At 45.4% G+C, this 19692-nt stretch overlaps 1 protein-coding gene across 3 annotated transcripts in view; it reads left to right on the forward strand.

The window, feature by feature from the left end:
• xirp2 (xin actin binding repeat containing 2) overlaps positions 1-19692 on the forward strand; it is a 105267-nt gene that overhangs the window by 21842 nt on the left and 63733 nt on the right. The window contains exons 1-2 of one of the 3 annotated variants that reach the window (XM_033024201.1): positions 15549-15672; positions 15822-15936. In XM_033024201.1, coding sequence (XP_032880092.1) covers positions 15915-15936 — 22 coding nt within the window. In that variant the 5' untranslated portion in view covers positions 15549-15672; positions 15822-15914. The other 2 variants (XM_033024202.1, XM_033024199.1) reach the window with 2 other exon arrangements.

The raw sequence follows: 19692 nt of genomic DNA on the forward strand, positions 1-19692 counted from the left end.
CACTAGGGACAATTTACAGAAGCCAATTAACCTACAAACCGAATGTCTTTGGGATGTGGGAGCAAACTGGGAGCCAAGATACCGGCCTGCAAAGTCGGCCTTGGAAGTCAGCGATGGGAATGGATCTGCTGGCTCCGACTGGGCCAGAATTCCAGAGCGCCGGCCACAGAGGGAAAAATTGCCTGCCGATCCTGGTGAGGTCGAGATCGGCCGCCTCACCTGGCCTAGACACCACATTTTCGGCAGGACGTCCGGGGAGGATTTTAAGTGCGCTCTCGTAATTTTGTCCGGATTGAATGATATGCCGGTTCACCAGTTGTAGGAATATTGGTGGTGGACTTGTACAGCAGGACACAAAGACATCAAATCACCATTCTATCTCATTGCAACAAATGTCCATTAGGACGAGATTGATCCCTGGGATGGCGGGACTGTCATATGAGGAAAGATTGAAAAGACTAGGCTTCTATTCACTGCAGTTTAGAAGGATGAGGGGATCTTATAGAAACATAATAAAATTATAAAGGACTGGACAAGCTAGATGCAGGAAAAATGTTCCCAATGTTGGGCGAGTCCAGAACCAGGGGCCACAGAATAAAGGGGAGGTCATTTAAGACTGAGGTGAGAAAAAACTTTTTCACCCAGAGAGTTATGAATTTATGGAATTCCCTGCCACAGAGGGCAGTGGAGGCCAAGTCACTGGATGGATTTAAGAGAGAATTAGATAGAGCTCTAGGGGCTAGTGGAGTCAAGGGATATGGGGAGAAGGCAGGCACGGGTTATTGATAGGGGACGATCAGCCATGATCACAATGAATGGCGGTGCTGGCTCGAAGGGCACCAATGGCCTCCTCCTGCACCTATTTTCTATGTTTCTATGGAAGGCACTCCACCGTGCATTTCTAGTCCACTATATCTGTAACTCCAAACCCACCGGTTTGGTTGATTAATTGTCGCATGTTTAATGTTTAGTTTAGTTTATTATCACGTGTACCAAGGTACAGTGAAAAGCTTTTGTTGTGTGCTAACCAGTTAAAGAAAAGACTATGTCTGAGGATCTCCAATGAGGTACACGGTAGCTCAGGCCCACTCTCTAGTTGGTGAAAGGATGGTTCAGTTGCCTCATAACAGCTGGAAAGAAACTGTCCCTGAATCTGGAGGTGTGTGTTTTTAAACCTGTACCTCTCACTTTATGGGAGAGGGGGGAAGAGGAAGTGACCGCGGTGAGACTCGTCGTGGATTCTGCTGGTGGCCTTGCCGAGGTAGCATTCCCAGACGTTAAGGAGTTAATGGTAACATTCCTAGAAGTTGAGGGGCAGAATTTCTTTGCACCATCTGGGAAAAATGTGTTAAACAAGATCACGTGCTGAAAAGACTTCAAAGGAAAATAAACCGTTTTAGATGTATAGTAATATGAAACAGACAGCAGAACCGAGCACCCAGCAGCTAATGGTGAAAGAAATGAGCCATGCCTGTAGGTTCAGGTCAGTGTAGACATTTACTGTAGGTCTTTACTGCAGCCAGCCCAGAAATTAACAGCAATCTCACACTCCAATTCATTCCTTGAATGTTTTTGGTAAATAAAGACAGTACTCATGTTACAGGACTCAAGACAGTTACAGTAATCATGCTCGACATTGAAGATGCATAGAGTCACAGAGCTGTACGGCACAGAAACAGTCCCTTCGGCCCACCTTATCCATGCTGACCACGTTGCCATACTAGGCTAGTTCCATTAACCTGCATTTGGCCCATAGCCCTCTAAACCCTTCCTGTCCATAAATCTGTCCAAATGTATTTTAATTGCATCCACTTTTATCGCTTCTATAGCTAATGAGGTCCCTCTTGAATCTCGCACAATTGTGGCCTCCTTTGCATGTAGAGATCTGCGTGCAGGTTGTGTGGCTGTTTTACAGAACATTTCTATTCAGTCTATTGAGTTCCATTTGCCTGCATTTGGCTCATATCCCTCTATACCCTTTAGATGTAGTCCAAATTTAAGCGCCATATTTGTATCCACTTCTATAGCTTTCTCTGGCTATTCTTAAAGCTGTCCAACTCTTAAGTCACCTATAGACGTGTATTGTTTTGTCTTTTCAATGACTGGCGCGTTTAATTTAAAATAAGCACTGAAAAATGCGATCTACTCCACCCCACCTCATCGTTTCCCATTTACAATCAAGCTATGTCACCTCCACCTAATCACATTAAACCATGCAGATTTCTACATGTGCGATATTCAAGAGGCACTTCAGGGCAACTTTTTCACTCAGAGGATAGTTTGTGTCTGGAACAAGCTGCCAGGGCAAGCGACAGAAGTGGATACAATTACAACTTTTAGAAGACATTTTATGCATGCTTGTGGAGGTCACTGCACTTAACCAAATTACTTTATTTGAAAAAACAAATTATCAATACATTTCTCAACTTAAATTAAGAAATCTAAGCAGAGAAATGGAACACCATAGAATGCTAAAACTAAGAGAGGATTCATGCAATGATTATTGTAAGAATGCATAATCTTAAGACTTTTAGCTTTAGGTGCATTTTTCTTGCCCAATTTGAAAAATGATTCAATGGTTTAGGTATGTTAATGTCATGTGTACTAAGGTACAGTTAAAAGCTTTTGTTTGCATGCTATCCAGTCAAATTATACCATACATGAGTACAATCAAGCTACACACAAGGTAGTGCAAAGACTATAACACTAGAGTGTAGTGTTACAGCATAATTGCGTAACAGTTCCAGAGAAAAAGTCCAATGTCTGCCGTGGGGCAGAGGTGAATCGGTGGGACAGTGCCCTAGCTTATGGAAGGACCATTCAGTAGTCTGATAACTTGAGGGGAAGAAGCTGTTCCTGAGTCTGGTGGTGCGAGCTTTCAAGCTTCTGTATATTCTGCTGGACGGGAGTGGGGAGAAGAAGGAATGACTGGGGTGGGATAAGTCTTTGATTATGTTGGCTGCTTCCCTGAGGCAGCTTGAAGTGTAGATGGAGTCGATGGTGGGGAGTCTTGTCTGTGTGATGGACTGAGCTGCATCTACATCTCTCTGCAATTTCGTGTCATCTTGGGCAGAGCTGTTCCCAAACCAAACTGTGACGCACCCCTTTCTGGATGCTTCCTGTGGTGCATCTGTGGAAGTTTGAATGGTTCAGAAGGATTACACATTGTGTGGGTTCAGGTTTCATGTTTGTAATTATATAAGTGATTTGCATGTTTTTTTTGTTCCATTATGTGTCCCGTAGTAACAGGAACAGAACGGAGGCAAAGCGTACACATAAGGTTTGTTCTTCAGTATAAGCTTTGTTTTTTATTTTGGAGAGTGAAGTGCTAGTTGTTCTTCATGTTGCTACTGTATGAAGGTTGATTATATTTTCAAGTATTCAAAGGTAAATACACCTCAGATTTTCAGCACTGGAGTTATGCATACTGATCATCTCCGATCGAGGTAAACAGCCAAGGCCTTGTAGTAGGATAATGCTGCCTGCTTTACATACAGTAGTCTCTTCAGCACAGTTCTGATTGATTTAAGCCCCTGTCCCACTTAGGAAACCTGAACGGAAACCTCTGGAGATTTTGCGCCCCACCCAAGGTTTCCGTGCGGTTTCCGGAGGTTGCAGGTAGTGGAAGCAGGTAGGGAGACTGACAAAAACCTCCGGGTTTCCTAAGTGGGACAGGGGCATAACTTTTTATCATCAGGGAGACCTACACCTGAACCATAGCTTGAAACACTTGGTTTAAAATGCAACTGCTTTTTGGAGACTTTTGAATGGTGTTTTTGAAAGATGTTTTTACAGCCCAATGTGCCACAAGGCTCTTGTTCAATAATTACTAGCCTCAGCTTTACGTAAGCGGGTAAAGATTTAATAGAAACCCGAAAGTCAGCTTGTTTCACGCAGAGGGTGGTGGGTCTATGGAATGAGCTGCCAGTGGAGGTAGTTGAGGCAGGTACATTTACAGCATTTAAAATACTTCTACATGGATAAGAAAGGTTTAGAGGGAAATGGGCCAAATGTGGGCAAATGGGGAAAAAACGTGGGCAAATGGAGCTTCAACTTGGCATGGATGAGTTGGGCCAAAGTGCCTATTGGAAGCAACACAAGAAACTTGGAAGAGAAAATGTGAACTTCACACTTTCAAAACATTTGCCTCCATGACCCTATTCTATCTTTTTCAAGGAAAAATGTGTAAGGATAATAAGGAGAGGTATATTATGTACAGATATCTGGTTTGGCCCAGAGTTTTGACTGCATTTGGTTTACTGATTGATGCATGGCTTAAGCAGTGATGTGAGCCTTAGAAGGGGTGTGGACGCTTTGAATTATTTTCCCAGGGTGGTCTGACATGGAGTTGTCTAATCTATTTCTGGTCTGATGCTCTGTGTTCCTTGGACCAGGGACAATGGATATATTTAGTGTGGCCATCACTGATATCTGATTCCATCCGCGGCAAAAGCAAGTTTTATGGATTGCAGTAAATACTGACATGAGTCCTTATGCATGAGGAATAACATTGCAAATACAGGCACCTCGCATTTTACATATGTTTGATTTATGCGTTTTGAAACAACGTGCTCGTTGATTTAATACCAAAGCTTAATTTATGCACTGGTATTTTTGGATAATGCGCTCAAATATACTGCTGACAGCATAGTTCTGTATACACTTTAGAGACATAGCATGGAAATAGGCCCTTCGGCCCACCGAGTCCGCGCCGACAAGTGTTCACCCCAACCACTAGCTCCACCCTACATACTAGGGAAAATCTGTAGTTTACAAAAGCCCATTAACCTATAAACCTGCACGTCTTTGGAATGTGGAGGGAAACCTGAGCACCCGGAGGAAACCCACGCAGTCACAGGTAAAACGTACAAACTCTGTGCAGACAGCATCCGTAGTCAGGATCGAACCCCGGTCTCAGGCGCTGTAAGGCAGCAGTTCTACCCGCTGTGCCACAGTGCCATATATGATAATTTACGCTTTTTTGAATTGCGCAACACTTTTCAAGCATGTAACGCCCGTGCAAAATGCTAGATGTCTGTACAAAAGTTTTAGAAATTGCATTTATTGCCTTGCAATACTTGCAATGGGGTGAAGTCTGCATAATGAGAAACCCTCAAAACACACATACAATCGAGGGTATTCATGCAAAACAATTTTAGCGTTGTAGAGATGTTCTGGTGCAAAGAAGGCCATTTGGTCCATCTACTCCATGCTAGAGGGACGTTGGTTCGCAGGTCAACCCACAGAGCCAAGGCAAGGCGACGTCAGGAGGCCCTGCAGCAGCCTGGGGCTCGCCTGGAACCGCTCATAACAACGAGACTGTGGAATAGACTCTGAAAATGGCGCAAAAACATGACGCCTCTTGCACACGGGATCAATAGACTATTTCTGTACAATTTGCTAAACAGGGATGTGCTTGGGTATGACAATACTCTACTGGACTGTTTGTAAGAAAATAATTTCACTGAACGTTTGCACTTCACACACGTGACAATAAAAGCACCATTGGACCGTTGAACCTTTGAGCTCCATGTAGAGTAATTCAGACATTCCATTTCCCCCACTCTTGCCCTGCATTCCTGCACATTAAGTGCCTATTCAATTCCTAAAAGCCTTGTTTGGCGCTGGATCAATGAAGGAGGGGTCAGCCTGGCCCAGCACGATACCGTTGGCTCTTTCCACTGTCGCTCCATGCAGCTGCCGCAGGCTGTGCTCGATTCACTCGCTCACCCGCCTGTGTAGGGCCTCCTGCAGCCGCCTCCACCGACACCACCGCAAACGCGACATCTGTCACCCCCAGAAGCCACCCCTCCACTTCAGTGCACCGAGGTCACCGTGTCCCGCTTCCCGAGCCGATCAAGGAACGTTTGGGAGTTTCACGAGGACACGGGAAGTGAGTTCACGGACCATTTACAGCCCCCATCTTTCCCCTTCACCTTCCACCACCAACATCTTGGAGTCTGTAGTACAATTAGAAGTTGCAGTAATGTCTGATTAAAACCAGTAACTTATAGGCACAGACCTTGAGACCATGAGCTTTCTATCTCTTCCTTTGTAGAGCTACACACTTCAATAGCAGGCGCATTGATTTAATAAAATAGTAAGTCCATGCCATTGTTCAAAGCTGTATTTGTGTTTGCATTTTATGTTCATATCAAACAATGATTAAAAATAACATAACTATCGGATAGTATCAAATATGACTAACAGCAAAATGTCAAAGTTCTAAAACAGATTGAATAACACTTTGAGGTGGTGACATTGTCCTTTCAGTAAAGTCAACTTTTGGTTAGACAGGATGTAGGTTTTAATATTAACTAGACCAAGGAGGACCTGTTGGGTCCCGTCCCCTCAACACGCAGTTGGGGGGGGGGGGTGTGGCCTGCAGAGTCACACACACACACTAACCACCCACCACACTCACTAACCACCCCCACACACACACTGACCCCCCCCCCCTTGATATTATATAAATATTATTTATTTGCTCCTTTTACCCCATCCCCCGCCCTATCCACTCACGCATAGCCCCCAACTGTGCAGATGCGGCTAGAGAGGGGGGATGGAGAGGGAGGGGGAGGGGGTAGAGAGGAAGAGGGAGGATAGAGGCAGCACCTACCCAGGTCATAGAGCAGCAGACTCCCCACCAGGCAGCGGGCCCGAGCTATGCTGCGGCCGGCGTGGACCCGAGCGAGGCCGGAAGCGATCTGAGGATGGTCAAAAGCAGCGGAGGTCAGGCCGATCGTGGCTTCCGCGAGGGAAAGCCCATCCACCCGCGTGACAGATGATCGGGCGTGGGAGGCGGAGAGGAGGACATTCTCCATGACGGCCAGGTGTGATCGGGATCACCAGCGAGGAAAAAGTGTCGTGATTCCGCGAGTCCCTGCGATCGACCGAGGAATCGCAGGTCTCTATAGAAGGCCTCTCCCAGAGGGAGTAATGTCCGCCACGATCAACTTCCCATCGCGCTGTTCCGCATCCTCACCTGCGCCCGCGCGGAGGTAACGACCGCCGCCACAATGTTCTAGAACTTCAAGGAGCCCAGCGGAGCGTTGAGCACGACCTGAGCAGCAGTTTAAAAACTCTAAGAAGTTAAAGTTAAGAAGCCAAGAAGTACAGAAGACAGAACAGGGGTGACGTCACTAGCAGTGTGAGCAGAGGCAGGCAGGCAGAGCCATTGTGACATCATCCGTGAGACCATCTCGTTTATTTACCAGTTATTTATTTTTTAAACATTTTCATAAATAACTCGGGATATAATGCATCAAATGTTCAGATGAGGTGATTTTTGACATCATGGCGTAAATCCCTATCGGAATATGTAAAGAATTTACCGTTAGCACGTTGTGTTTTTGAGGAGATGTGAAACGCAGACGAACAAATACATACACACACAAATACACAAATAAATACACACACATCCAAGATCAGAGTTTTATAAGTATAGAGATATGAGATGCCAGGAATGATTGGGTTTACATATGAAAAGTGTTGGACAGCACTGGACCTGTAGTCACTGGTGTTTAGAAGTATGAGGGGGACGTCATTGAAACTTAACGAATAGTGAAAGACCTGGATAGAGTGGATGTGGAGAGAATGTTTCTACGTGGGAAAGTCTAGCACCAGATGGCATAGCCTCAGACTAAAAGGATGTAACTTTAGAAACAAGATGAATTTTTTTTAGTCACGGGGTAGTGAATCTGTGGAATTCATTGCCACAGAAGGCAGTGGAGGCCAAGTCAACGGATATTTTTAGGGTGGAGATTGACAGATTTGTGATTAGTAAGGGTGTCATGGGTTATGGGGAGAAGGTAGGAGAATGGGTTTGAGAGGGAAAAATAGATTGGCAATGATTGAATGCCAAGCGTTGTCAGACAACAAGCATTGTAAGGCAGCAACTCTACCACTGTGCAATCGTCCCGCTACATTCTACAACATTCGAGTTTAATCGGACACTACATTGATAAATCTTTGAAACTCCACAAACAAGTACGTTCAAAGTATGCTGTATGTCTAGGGCAGGGAAAATCCTGGGCTTGGATTATGCCCCATTCTTGGTTACAGGAGGAAACACCATGCAGGTATTTTAACATCATATTTTGACAAGGGTAAATAATTGGCATGGATTTTCGAGAGGGATGCTGATCATGAGGAAATTTTCTCCAAGAAATCAAACTGTTCCTAGGTGTAAATTCCCCCTTCTATTGTGTTGTGTGCCCGCGGCACAAAGCAGTGACGTTCCCGGACAGCCTCCAGCATCAAACAGATCGAAGAACTCTCAGAGGAGGTATAGATTTTAAAATATTGCAGGAAGTGAAATAAATATTGGAACATGCATCTCCATTTAAGGCAGAAGCTAAAATGTAAAAGTAACTGCATTTTTAAAAGAAGAAATTTTAGATCAAAACACAAATTGTTGGAGGAAGTCAATGGGTCAGGCAGCATGTGGGCAGAGAATGGACTGACGTTGAACTGTAATGTCCAGCTACAGGAGTAGGTTCTTCCTACAACCAAGTCAAGTCAAGTTTATTCGTCACATACACTTACGAGATGTGCAGTGAAATGAAAAGTGGCAATGCTCGCGGACTTTGTGCAAAAAACAAACAAACTACAAACAGAATGGAACAGAATCACATATTCTTTTACATTACATATTATGGGAGGAAGGAAAAAGGAAATAAAACAGCAATTTATAAAAAAAAACTGTAGAATGGCACAGTAAAGTTAGTCCCTGATGAGGTAGGAGTTTACAGTCCTAATGGCCTCTGGGAAGAAACTCCTTCTCAACCTCTCCGTTCTCATGGCAACGGAGGCGTTTGCCTGACCGTAGCAGCTGGAACAGTCCGTTGCATGGGTGGAAGGGGTCTCCCATGATCTTATTGGCTCTGGAGTTATACCTTCTGATGTATAGTTCCTGCAGAGGGGCGAGTGAAGTTCCCATAGTGCGTTTGGCTGAACGCACTACTCTCTGCAGAGCCTTCTTGTCCTGGGCAGAGCAGTTCCCAAACCAAATCATGATATTTCCGGACAAGATGCTTTCCACAGCCGCTGAGTAGAAGCACTGGAGGATCCTCAGATACACTGAATTTCCTCAATTGCCTGAGGTGGTAAAGGCGCTGTCTTGCCTTACTCACCAGTGCTGCAGCGTGTGATGTCCATGTCATATCCTCAGAGATTCCGGAAGTGGCGGCGCTGTTAACAGCTGCGGCTCGCCTGCAGTCCGTCTGTCTTTACTTTTTTCTGTTGTTTTTTTTGTCTTGTTTTGGTTAAGTTTTAGTTTGTTGGGTTGTGTTAGAGGGGGTGAAACATGTTCTCTGTCTCTTCCTTTGGGGGAATGCGACTTTTTCGTGTCGTATCCCCCTTCTCTGCCTCCGTCTGCGCTGAGGCCTAATGGCGGAGCTGGCAGCCTCCAACCTGCGACCGACCCCGAGGCTCCGTAGGCAGAGCCAGCCAGGACTTATCAACGAGAGGCTGGCCGTCTTCGGGGCTAAGGCAGCGGTGGCCTGACTTGCTGGTGCGGCGTTCTGGCTTTCGGCGGCGGCCTGGAGCTGATGCAGCGGGGCTCGGAGCTGAGACTGCGGGACCCGGAGCTGGGGCAGCGGCCTGGAGCTGGTGCGGCGGCCCGGAGTGGAGACTGCGGGACCCGGAGCTGGGGCAGCGGCCTGGAGCTGGGGCGGCTGCCCGGAGCGGAGACTGCGGGACCTGGAGCGGCGACTGCAGGACCTGGAGCTGGGGCGGCGGCCCGGAGCTGAGGCGGCGGCCTGGAGCGGAGACTGCGGGACCTGGAGCGGAGACTGCGGGACCTGGAGCTGGGGCGGCGGCCCGGAGCTGATGCTGTGGCGGGCCATCTCGGAGCGGAGACGGCGTTCCGGCTTTCGGCGGCGGCGACAACACCACGGAGGTCCGCTGGACTGGAGGGCGGCATCTTCAGCCTGGATCGATCGCCTCAGCGCAGAGGGAGAACAAGGAGGGAAGAGACGGAGACTAAGACTTTGCCTCCATCACAGTGAGGATGTGCTTGGTGAACTCACTGTGGTGGATGTTTAATTTGTGTTTATTGTATGTTTTGTTATTATTGATTCTGTGTATGACTGCAGGCAACATAATTTCGTTCAGACCGAAAGGTCTGAATGACAATAAAGGATCTATCTATCTATCTATCTATCTATCTATCTATCTATCTATCTATCTATCTATCTATCTATCTATCTATCTATCTATCTATCTATCTATCCTATCTATCCTATCTATCCTATCTGTCTGTCTGTCTGTCTGTCTGTCTGTCTGTCTGTCTGTCTGTCTGTCTGTCTGTCTGTCTGTCTGTCTGTCTGTCTGTCTGTCTGTCTGTCTGTCTGTCTGTCTGTCTGTCTATCTATCTATCTATCTATCCTCCCAGGTATTTAAAACAGCTCACCCTATCCACAGTATCCCCATTTATCCTCAATGGTGTGTACGTCCTCGGATGGTGTGCTCTCCTAAAGTCCACGATCAGCTCCTTAGTTTTTTTGATATTCAAGAGGAGGCTGTGGTCCTGACACCAGTGCCAGATCAGCCACCTCCTCCCGGTAGGCCTTCTCATCATTATCTGAGATCAGGCCCACCACCACAGTGTCATCAGCAAACTTGATTATCGAGTTGGAGCTGAACCTAGCCACACAGTCATGTGTGTACAGGGAGTACAGTAGGGGACTGAGGACGTAAACCTGGGGGGATCCTGTGCTCAGGGTGAGGGACTTCGATGTATGTCTCCCCATCTTGACTACCTGGGGCCTGGCGAAGAGAAAGTCCAGGACCCAGGCACACAGGGGGATGTTGAGCCCCAAATCCAGTAGCTTCTTGGCCAGTCTGGTGGGGACTATCGTGTTGAAGGCTGAACTGACGTCTATGAACAGCATCCTCACGTAGCCCCCCTTCTGGCTGTCAAGATGAGAGAGAGCGGTGTGCAAAACCTGGGAGACCGCATCGTCTGTGGATCTGTTCGGACGGTATGCGAATTGCAACGGGTCCATGTTGCGAGGGAGGAAGGTGCAGATGTGTTTCATCAAGCTATTAAACACTGCAACCTCCAAAAAGGTTCCGAACTATATAGACATGGGGACATTAATTTTGACTTTACACAATTGTTGTCTATTTGTCTGTGTTTTTTTTAATATACTGATCTTTTTGTTGTTGTTTATTCTGGGTTTTACAAAGTACCATATTTCTATGCCTCTTCAGTTGCAGGTAAGAAGTTCATTGTTTTCGGGACATATGATAACAAAACGTTTGCGACTCTTTCAGGTCAGGATCCTTCTTCAGCCTTGTTGTCCGTTCATTCCCTCCACAGATGCTGCCTGACAAGCTGGGTTCCTCCAGCACCTTGAGTTTTGTTCAAGATTCCAACATCTGCAGTTTCTTGCGTCTCCAAGAATTTTTAGATGTTAGTTGAGAGAATAAGCAATCCTGATAGCTTGTTCTGCCATATTAATTTGTAGTTATGCTGTTTAAAAGGAACTAGCCCTTGTTAACAAGCATCAAGATTCTAATCGGTATAAACAGTTGCAGTTGACATCAAATCACTGCTAGTTTGTATCTTCAAAGACTACATCACATGAATGCAGAGCTGCAGTCTATCACTAGTTAATCTGGTTAACATTAGTTTCACCTGATAGTCGTGATTGGGAATATGGGCTATTAACTGGACAAGTTACATGGTCAAAGTTGGACACTCTAACAACCATTTTGTTGTACCATTGCCAGATCTTTTAAACTCCACTCCCTGCAGGAAATGAGCCAGATGTAATGTTTGTAAAGCAGTCAATGTATATGCCAAACAGTCACTAGCAGCAGTTAGAGCAGGCAGATCATATTGTCAGCGACTGACCCTGCCAACGTGTAGAGTTCTGGTTTCTTTTAATTTGCTACAGCTGAAAACCCATTCACTGGCAGGGAATATCATCACCACTTTCCCCAGTCTCCTCCCAGCTGCTGCCTGATTCAATGTGACCCATGCTGACTCTGCCACAGGGAGTGGGTGTAAAGGAACTCACGACACGTTTTCAATGCTGCGTCAAGGACCTTTCTTGCCCGTTGGTGATGTTGTGAAGAGGGCAGATTGCATGGTATTTGGAGGATGGTTCAGTGCAAGGCTTGCTCTTTCTTTCAATTAGGCGATGGAGTCTATGATGCAAGATGCAAAGTGTTGGAGTTACTCAATGAGTCAGGCAGCATCCGGGGCGGCACAACAGTCGAGTTGCTGCCTTACAGCAGCAGAGACCCGGATTTAATCCTGTCTACGGGTGCCGTCTGTATGGCGTTTGTACGTTCTCCCTGCGACCATGTCGATTTTCTCCAGTTGCTCCAGTTTCCTCCCATATTCCAAGTTTGTAGGTTGATTGGTTTCAGTAAAATTGTAAATTGTCTCTGGTGTGTAGGATAGTGTTAGTGTACGGGGTGATCACTGGTCGACACGGACTCTGTGGGCTGTAGGGCCTGCTTCCGTGTTGTATCTCCAAACTAAACTAAACTAACAATTCTCCTCCCAGCAGCTTCCTGAGCCAATGTGACCCATGCAGACTTTGTCAGTGGAGGTGGCTGTAAAGGAACATATGACACTGTGAAATCCAACATCTCTTCCTTCACTGGACTTTTGTGTGCTCTCAGTGAGGACATTCAAGCTTCTCATCCCTTGGCGAGAACGCTGGCCTTTTAACAGAGGGTCTGGGACATTGTTGCGACATTTATTCCCCCTCCAGAGACCTCCTGCGATAATGAAGCTTGGAGCAGGCTGCCTGGGAGTGTGCTGTGGGGCCTGGCATTGATGTGTCCCGCCCTGCAACCTTGCCTGAGCTGCTTTACTACAGACCTTCGAGGCACATCACAGAAACAGGCCCTTCAGCCCACCTAGTCCATGCCGACCATCGATCACCCCGTGACTATCGTACACCAGCACTATCATACACACTAGGGACAATTTACAATTTACAGAAGCTAATTAACCTACAAACCTGCACGTCTTTGGAATGTGGGAGCACCCGGAAAAAAACCCCAAGGTCACAGGGAGAATGTACAAAAAAAACTCTGTACGGGCATCACCCATGGTCAGGATCGAACCCGAGTCTCTGGCGCTGCGAGGCAACAACTCTACTGCTGCGCCGCCTCCATTTTCGTCACGTGTATCGAGATACAATGAACATTTTTGCGTGCTTTCCAGTCAAACAGTACCATACTTGAGTACAATCAAGCGACACATAAGTACAACAGGTAGTACAAAAAAGCGAAAGGAAACAGTGTAGCATATAATGTTACAGGCACATAGAAAGTGCTGATAGAAAAAGTGCATTGGTTGCAACGAGGTGGATTGGGTGATCAGGAATACATTCTGATTATCTGAGAAGTCCGTTCAGAAGCCTGATAACAGAGGGAACGAAGCTGTCCCTGAGTCTGGTGGTGCGCACTTTCAAGCTTCTGCACCTTCTGCCAAAAGTGACGCAGGGAGAAGAAGGAATGGCCAGGGTGGGACAAGTCTTGGATTATGTTGGCTGCTTTCTCGAGGCACCGTGAAGTGCACTTGGAGTCAATGGTGGGGAGTCTGGTCTGTTTGATGGACTAGACTACATCCACAACTCCATGCAATTTGATGTGGTTTAGGGCAGAACTGTTCCCAAACCAGGCTGTGATGCATCCTGATAGAATGCTTTCTATAGTGCATGTGTGGAAGTTTGCAGGAGTCACTGGAGACGGCACAAGCAATAGACAAGGAATCATGTGTATTGCTACTTTGCATCTGTCTTTCAGGTTTAAACATTTGCATAAGTTTATAATAGATAAAGGTGGGACTGAATGAATAATTTGTTTTTAATGAATCAGGTAGTAAAGTAATGTTCAATTTCAGCAACAGATATTTTTCATTTTTGTTTAGCATGTGCAGGCTATTCATCTGTTCACCCCAGGTGACTGCAGGGTCACATAAACCTTTCTCAGAGTTGCCTGGAGATGCCCTCTTGTCCTTTGTAACTCTAATGTGTTGTGGCTGTTTGTTTAACCTCTCCTTGTCGGACAAACCTGCCTCCATCTATCACAAGTATCATCTTCCTGATATAGAGAGACCACCCTGTACAGAATATATCAGATGAGATCACACTGGTGTCCTATACAATGGCAATATCCTTACATTCATAGTCAATTGTGATATAGTCACCGAATCATATTGCATGGAAACAGGCCTGTCAGCCCATCCATGCCGAACAAGATGCCCCATTTCCTAGCGTTTAGCCCATATCGCTCAAAATCCCTATACTAGTGCAAAAAAACCCAAAGTGCGGCCAAAGGCAGTCCCTAGTTCAATGTTGAGGTTAATGTTGTGCAGTGTTCAAGAGGCTGATGGGTGCTGGGAAGAAACGGTTCTTGAACCTGGAGGTCACAGTTCTCAGGCTCCTGTGCCACCTTGCTGATGATAGCAGTGAGATTAGAGTGTGGCCAGGGTGGTTTGAGGTAGTGCCTCCTGTGGATCTCTTCGATGGTGGAGCGGTCAGTACCTGTTATGGACTAGGCAGCCTCCACCACTTTCTGTAGATCCCTTCAATGGTGCAGATTTACAAAATAAAAAGACACAAAGTGCTGGAGTAACACAGCAAGTCAGGCAGCAACTCTGGAGAGTCTGAAGAAGGATCCCAACCCACAACATCACCTATCCGTGTTCTCCAGAGATGCTGCCTGCCCGCTGAGTAACTCCAGCACCTTATATCTTTTTTTTGTTTTTAAATATGCTTGCTGGCATCAGATTTTAGCTTACATATTGGTAAAACAGATTCTCCTTTCTTATAATGCTACAAATTTTATTTCTGGTTTTATAGTTTTTCTTCCAGTATTTTATAGTAACTTAGTAAACTGAATACATAACTGATTATTCTCAAAATCTATTTGTTTGTGAGCAAATAATTAACTTTGTAAGTTACATGTTACCAATCAGAAATGCATTTGTAAAGAATTCTATTTAAAGCAGTTGATTCACCACACTGAAACGTTTTCGAGCAAATTAAGTTCAGTTTAAACTGTACAAAATAAAATATGTTTGTTTGCAAGGTAGTGAACTATCTAGAAAGTCGAAACAAGGATCAATGAACTGTCCATGTCCTCCAGAGATGCTAACTGACCCGTTGAGTTACTCCAGCACTTTGTGTCCTTTTCAGTAAACGATCTATTATGGTACAAGCCATTACCTTTTTCCAGCTTTCTTCTCCCCCCCCCCCCCCCCTCCCTCACCCCCCAACAATCAGTCTGAAGAAGGGTCGTGACCCGAAACATCACCTATTCATGTTCTCAAGGGATGCTGCCTGAACTGCTGAGTTACTCCAATACTTTGTGTCCTTTTGTGTATTAACCAGCATCTGCAGTTCTTTGTTTCCACAAAATAAATTGGAATAATTTTTTTGGGATGAATTGACTTTTGCAAAAACACACTGTTCAGAACTCCTCCTTTAAGGAAGCGAGATGCTCAGTTTTAAATGAATGACCCCATGTTATTGTGAACGATTAATTCTGTGGAGGCCTTTGCATTATATGTGACGCTCAGTACCTATTGTGTAGTCCGTGATGTCATCCTTCCTGTTTTATAAAAACCTGTAACTGATCAGTGGGGCCGTGCAGAGTGAGGAATTTGCTGTGGAATATGCCTGTGCTGAAACTAATGTGGTATGTGCCTATTGTGTGCTTACTTTTACTGAGAGCGACTGTGTGATCGGTCCCACTGATAAAGGTTAAGTTCAACACACAGCGCGAGAGGATAACCGCAGTTTCCAAGTGGCTCTGAACGCTCTCTTGTTTCTTCATTCTTTTGACAGGAATTGAGAGGTGGAAGTTCACCATTTCCACCGTCAAAGCAACTGCCTGGAATTCATTCAAACTGCGCCGTTAGTGAGGACCTGGAGAAAACAATGGAAGCAGGCAAGAGTAAGGGTAGGTGCCTGAAAATGTCTCGTCATGGCCAATCTGTCCACACAATGTCAGAGGAGCTTTCATCTGCACATTGTTCTGTGTTGTTTTAATGATGGAGAAAATTGACTTTTTTTCCAGGTTTTGACCAATTGTTTCTTCGTTCCTTAGGAAGTTTAATTTACTTTAGTTTAGTTTAGTTTACTTTAGTTTAGTTTAGTTCAGTACAGTTTAGTTTAGTTTAGTTTAGTTTAATATTGTCACTTGTACCGAGGTAGAGTGAAAAGCTTTTTTGTTGCATGTTATCCAGTCAGCTTCTGAAGAAGGGTCTCGACCGAAATGTCACCTATTCCTTTTCTCCAGAGATGCTGCCTAACCCGCTGAGTTATTCCAACATTTTGTGGTCAACTTCAGCGTAAAGATTATACATGATTACAATCAAGTCGTCTACAGTGTACAGATACACGAAAAAGGGAGTAACGTTTAGTGCAAGATAAAGTCCAGTAAAGTCTGATTAAAGATAGTTCAAGGGTCTCTAATGTGGCAGCTGGGGAGTCTGGATCGCTCTCTAGTTGATGAGAGGATGGTTTAGTTGCCTGATTAACAGTTGGGAAGAAATTGTCCCTGAATCTGGAGGCGTGTGTTTTCACTCTTCTGAATCTCTCGCCTGACGGGAGAGGGAAGGAGAGGGAGTGACCAAGTATCCTTTAATAAGGATAAGAAGGTCTGAAGAAAGGTCTTGACATGAAACGTCACTTGTCCAAGTTCTCCAGAAATGCTCGCTGAGTTACTCCAGCATTTTGGGTCCCTTTGTGTAAACCAGCACCCGCAGTTCCTTGTTTCTAGAGCTTCACTTTGATTTAATATGGTTCAGATCTACTTTTGGCTCAGGCAATATCTGTGATCTCATTGATGACTCCCTCTACCCCCATCTCTTCCTTTCATCTCTAGCTGGAAATGATAGATTGTATGTATGACTGCAGGCACGAAATTTCGTTCAGACCGAAAGGTCTGAATGACAATAAAGCAAATTCAATTCAATAAGAAATCAGGTTTCCTTTTCAATCTCTGCAAAAAAAACGCTGATTTCTACTCATCGTTTTATTCTAATTTTAATACGACAAAGAGGTAAATATGGGCATTGTAATAACTAGTCGATTCTTTAATGCTTGATTTGGTCACCTGAACACAATGAATTGTCTAACCAAAGGGTGTTTCATGCTTGTACAGGTCTTACGGACTTACTATTTATTTACTTACAAATTGCCCAATTCTATTACATAAAAGGATTCTGCTGATACCTGTCACACATGGAGATTGTTGACTCATAGTCATACTTTGTGGAAACAGGCCAATCGACCCAATTTGTCAATACCGACCAACATGCCCCATCTGCACTAGTCCCACCTTCCGAAGTTTGGCCCATATCCCTCTAAACCTTTCCTGTCCATGTGCCTGTCCAAGTGTCTCTTAAATGTTGTTATAATACCTGCTTCAACTACCTCCTCTGGCAGCTCATTCCATATATCTATGTGAAAAAGTTGCCCCTCAGGTTCCTACTAAACCCCTTTCACCTTAAACCTGTGCCCCCTAGTTTTTGATTATCATTGTGGGTAAAAGTGTGCATTCACCCTTTCTATTCACCTCTTGATTTTATATACCTCTATAAGATCACTCCCCAGCTTCCTGTGCTCCAAGGAATAAAGTCCTAGCCTGCCCAAACTCTCCCTGTAGCTCAGGCCCTCAAGTTCTGATAACACCCTCGTAAATCTTCTCCGCACTTTTCCCAGCTTAACAACATCATTCCTATAGCAGGGTGACCAAAACTGAACACATTGCTCTAACTGGGGCCTCACCAATCTCTTGTGCAACTGTAACATCATGTCCCAACTTCTATACTCAATTCCCCGACTGATGTATAAACCAGGAACTGCAAATGCATGTTTAAACATAAGGACACAAATTGCTTGAGTGACTCAGCAGGTCGGGCAGCATCTCTGTCGAACAATGGATAGATAACATTTCGGGTCCAGACCCTCCTTTGAAAAGGAAGAAGAATGGTCCTTACCCGAAACGTCACCTATCTATGTCCTCCAGAGATGCTGCCTGACCTGTTGAGTTTCTCCAGCAATTTGTGTCCCTGACTGATATCTTTGCTAGAGGGATGGTGTAAGGGATTTTTACACTTTCAGGGAAGCAGAGGTAGCTGGAGCTGAACGTTTCCTGAGCCAGTGGGAACTTTTCTCATACCTATGAGGTTAAAAATCCCACCATGGGTTACTTCTCATGTGGCACTATCGTTAACATCATTTAGTGGTGCCACCAAATTTGCAAAAAAGAGTCCAGGAGAATATAAGGTTGACAAAAATGCTGGAGAAACTCAACGGGTGAGGCAGCATCTATGGAGCAAAGGAAATAGGCAATGTTTCGGGTCGAGTCCCTTCTTCAGACTGATGTGAGGGTGGGGGGTCGGGAAGAAGAAAGGAAGAGGCGGAGACAGTAGGCTGAGGAAGAGCTGAGAAGGGGAGGAGAAAGCAGGGACTACCTGAAATTAGAGAAGTCAATGTTCATACCGCTGGGGTGTAAACTGCCCAAACGAAATATGAGGTGCTGCTCCTCTAATTTACGGTGGTCCTCACTCTGGCCATGAAGGAGGCCCAGGGGAGATGTAGTGCTGAGCCACCGGGAGATCAGGTAGGTTAATGCGAACCGAGCGGAGGTGTTGGGCGAAGCGATCGCCAAGCCTAGGCTTGGTCTCACCGATGTAGAGCAGCTGACACCTAGAGCAGCGGATGCAATAGATGAGGTTGGAGGAGGTGCACGTGAATAGAAATCCCTTCAATAAGTGAGACAGATTTGCCAGCGTGTCTAAGGTATTCCCAAACTGTACATAACGTTGTGTTTCTCTAGGTTTGATCAAGAGGTCAAATCCTTCATTGTTCTGTGAATGAGTTTCTTGTCTAATGTTTCTCTGTATTATTAAAAGACGGTATATGTTAAGCTATATGATGAAATATGCTCAGAATAAGAGCCACTAAAGGGTGTATCTAATGAAAATACAGAGACAAAAGCCACATTAGTACCTTCCTTCCTTTTAATTTTATTCCCAATAAAAATATATGCAAAACAGAAACAGTGCAAACTATTAACACATTCTTAGGGTGTCTCTGCATTCAATATTGCTGGTGTTTAAGCCAGTAGTGTTAGAACCTCTCTATATACAATATCGTTGCCACTCATGTGGCCCACTGGGGCAATGTCCCTTCTATTGTTTGAGGGGTGTCTCCACTGGACTCTACCCTTCAATGTCCAGCACTGGAAGGACCCTAAACTGGTCCCCCCCCCCCCTCACCCACCCACAGAGCCTTGGCGTTGCCTGCATCAAGCTTCAGTGGGTCCCTCAGCACGTACTCCTGCAGTCTGGAGGCCACCAGTCGACAACATTCCCAGATGGACATCTCGTTCTGCTGGGGGACCAACAAGTTTCGGGCAGACCAATGAGCGTATTTCACCGAGTTGATGGTCTTCCTGCAGCACCTGATGTCCATCTCCGAGTGTGATCCTGGGAACAGCCCATAAATCAGTTACGGTGCTGTTCGGATGAACCATGACACTGTCCCTTGCATCTTTCACCAGTCTCTCTTTGTAAATTCACGCTCTGCAAAGAGGCGGCAAACATCTTCTCCTCTTTGGTCCAACTCGTCTGCACCGATCAACATGCCCCGTCTTGTCCAATTTGCCTGTGTTTGGCCCATATGCTTCTAAACATCCCTGTCCAAA

Source organism: Amblyraja radiata, chromosome 7 (genome assembly GCF_010909765.2).
Source record: "Amblyraja radiata isolate CabotCenter1 chromosome 7, sAmbRad1.1.pri, whole genome shotgun sequence".
In the NCBI taxonomy this organism is placed as follows: Eukaryota; Metazoa; Chordata; class Chondrichthyes; order Rajiformes; family Rajidae; genus Amblyraja; species Amblyraja radiata.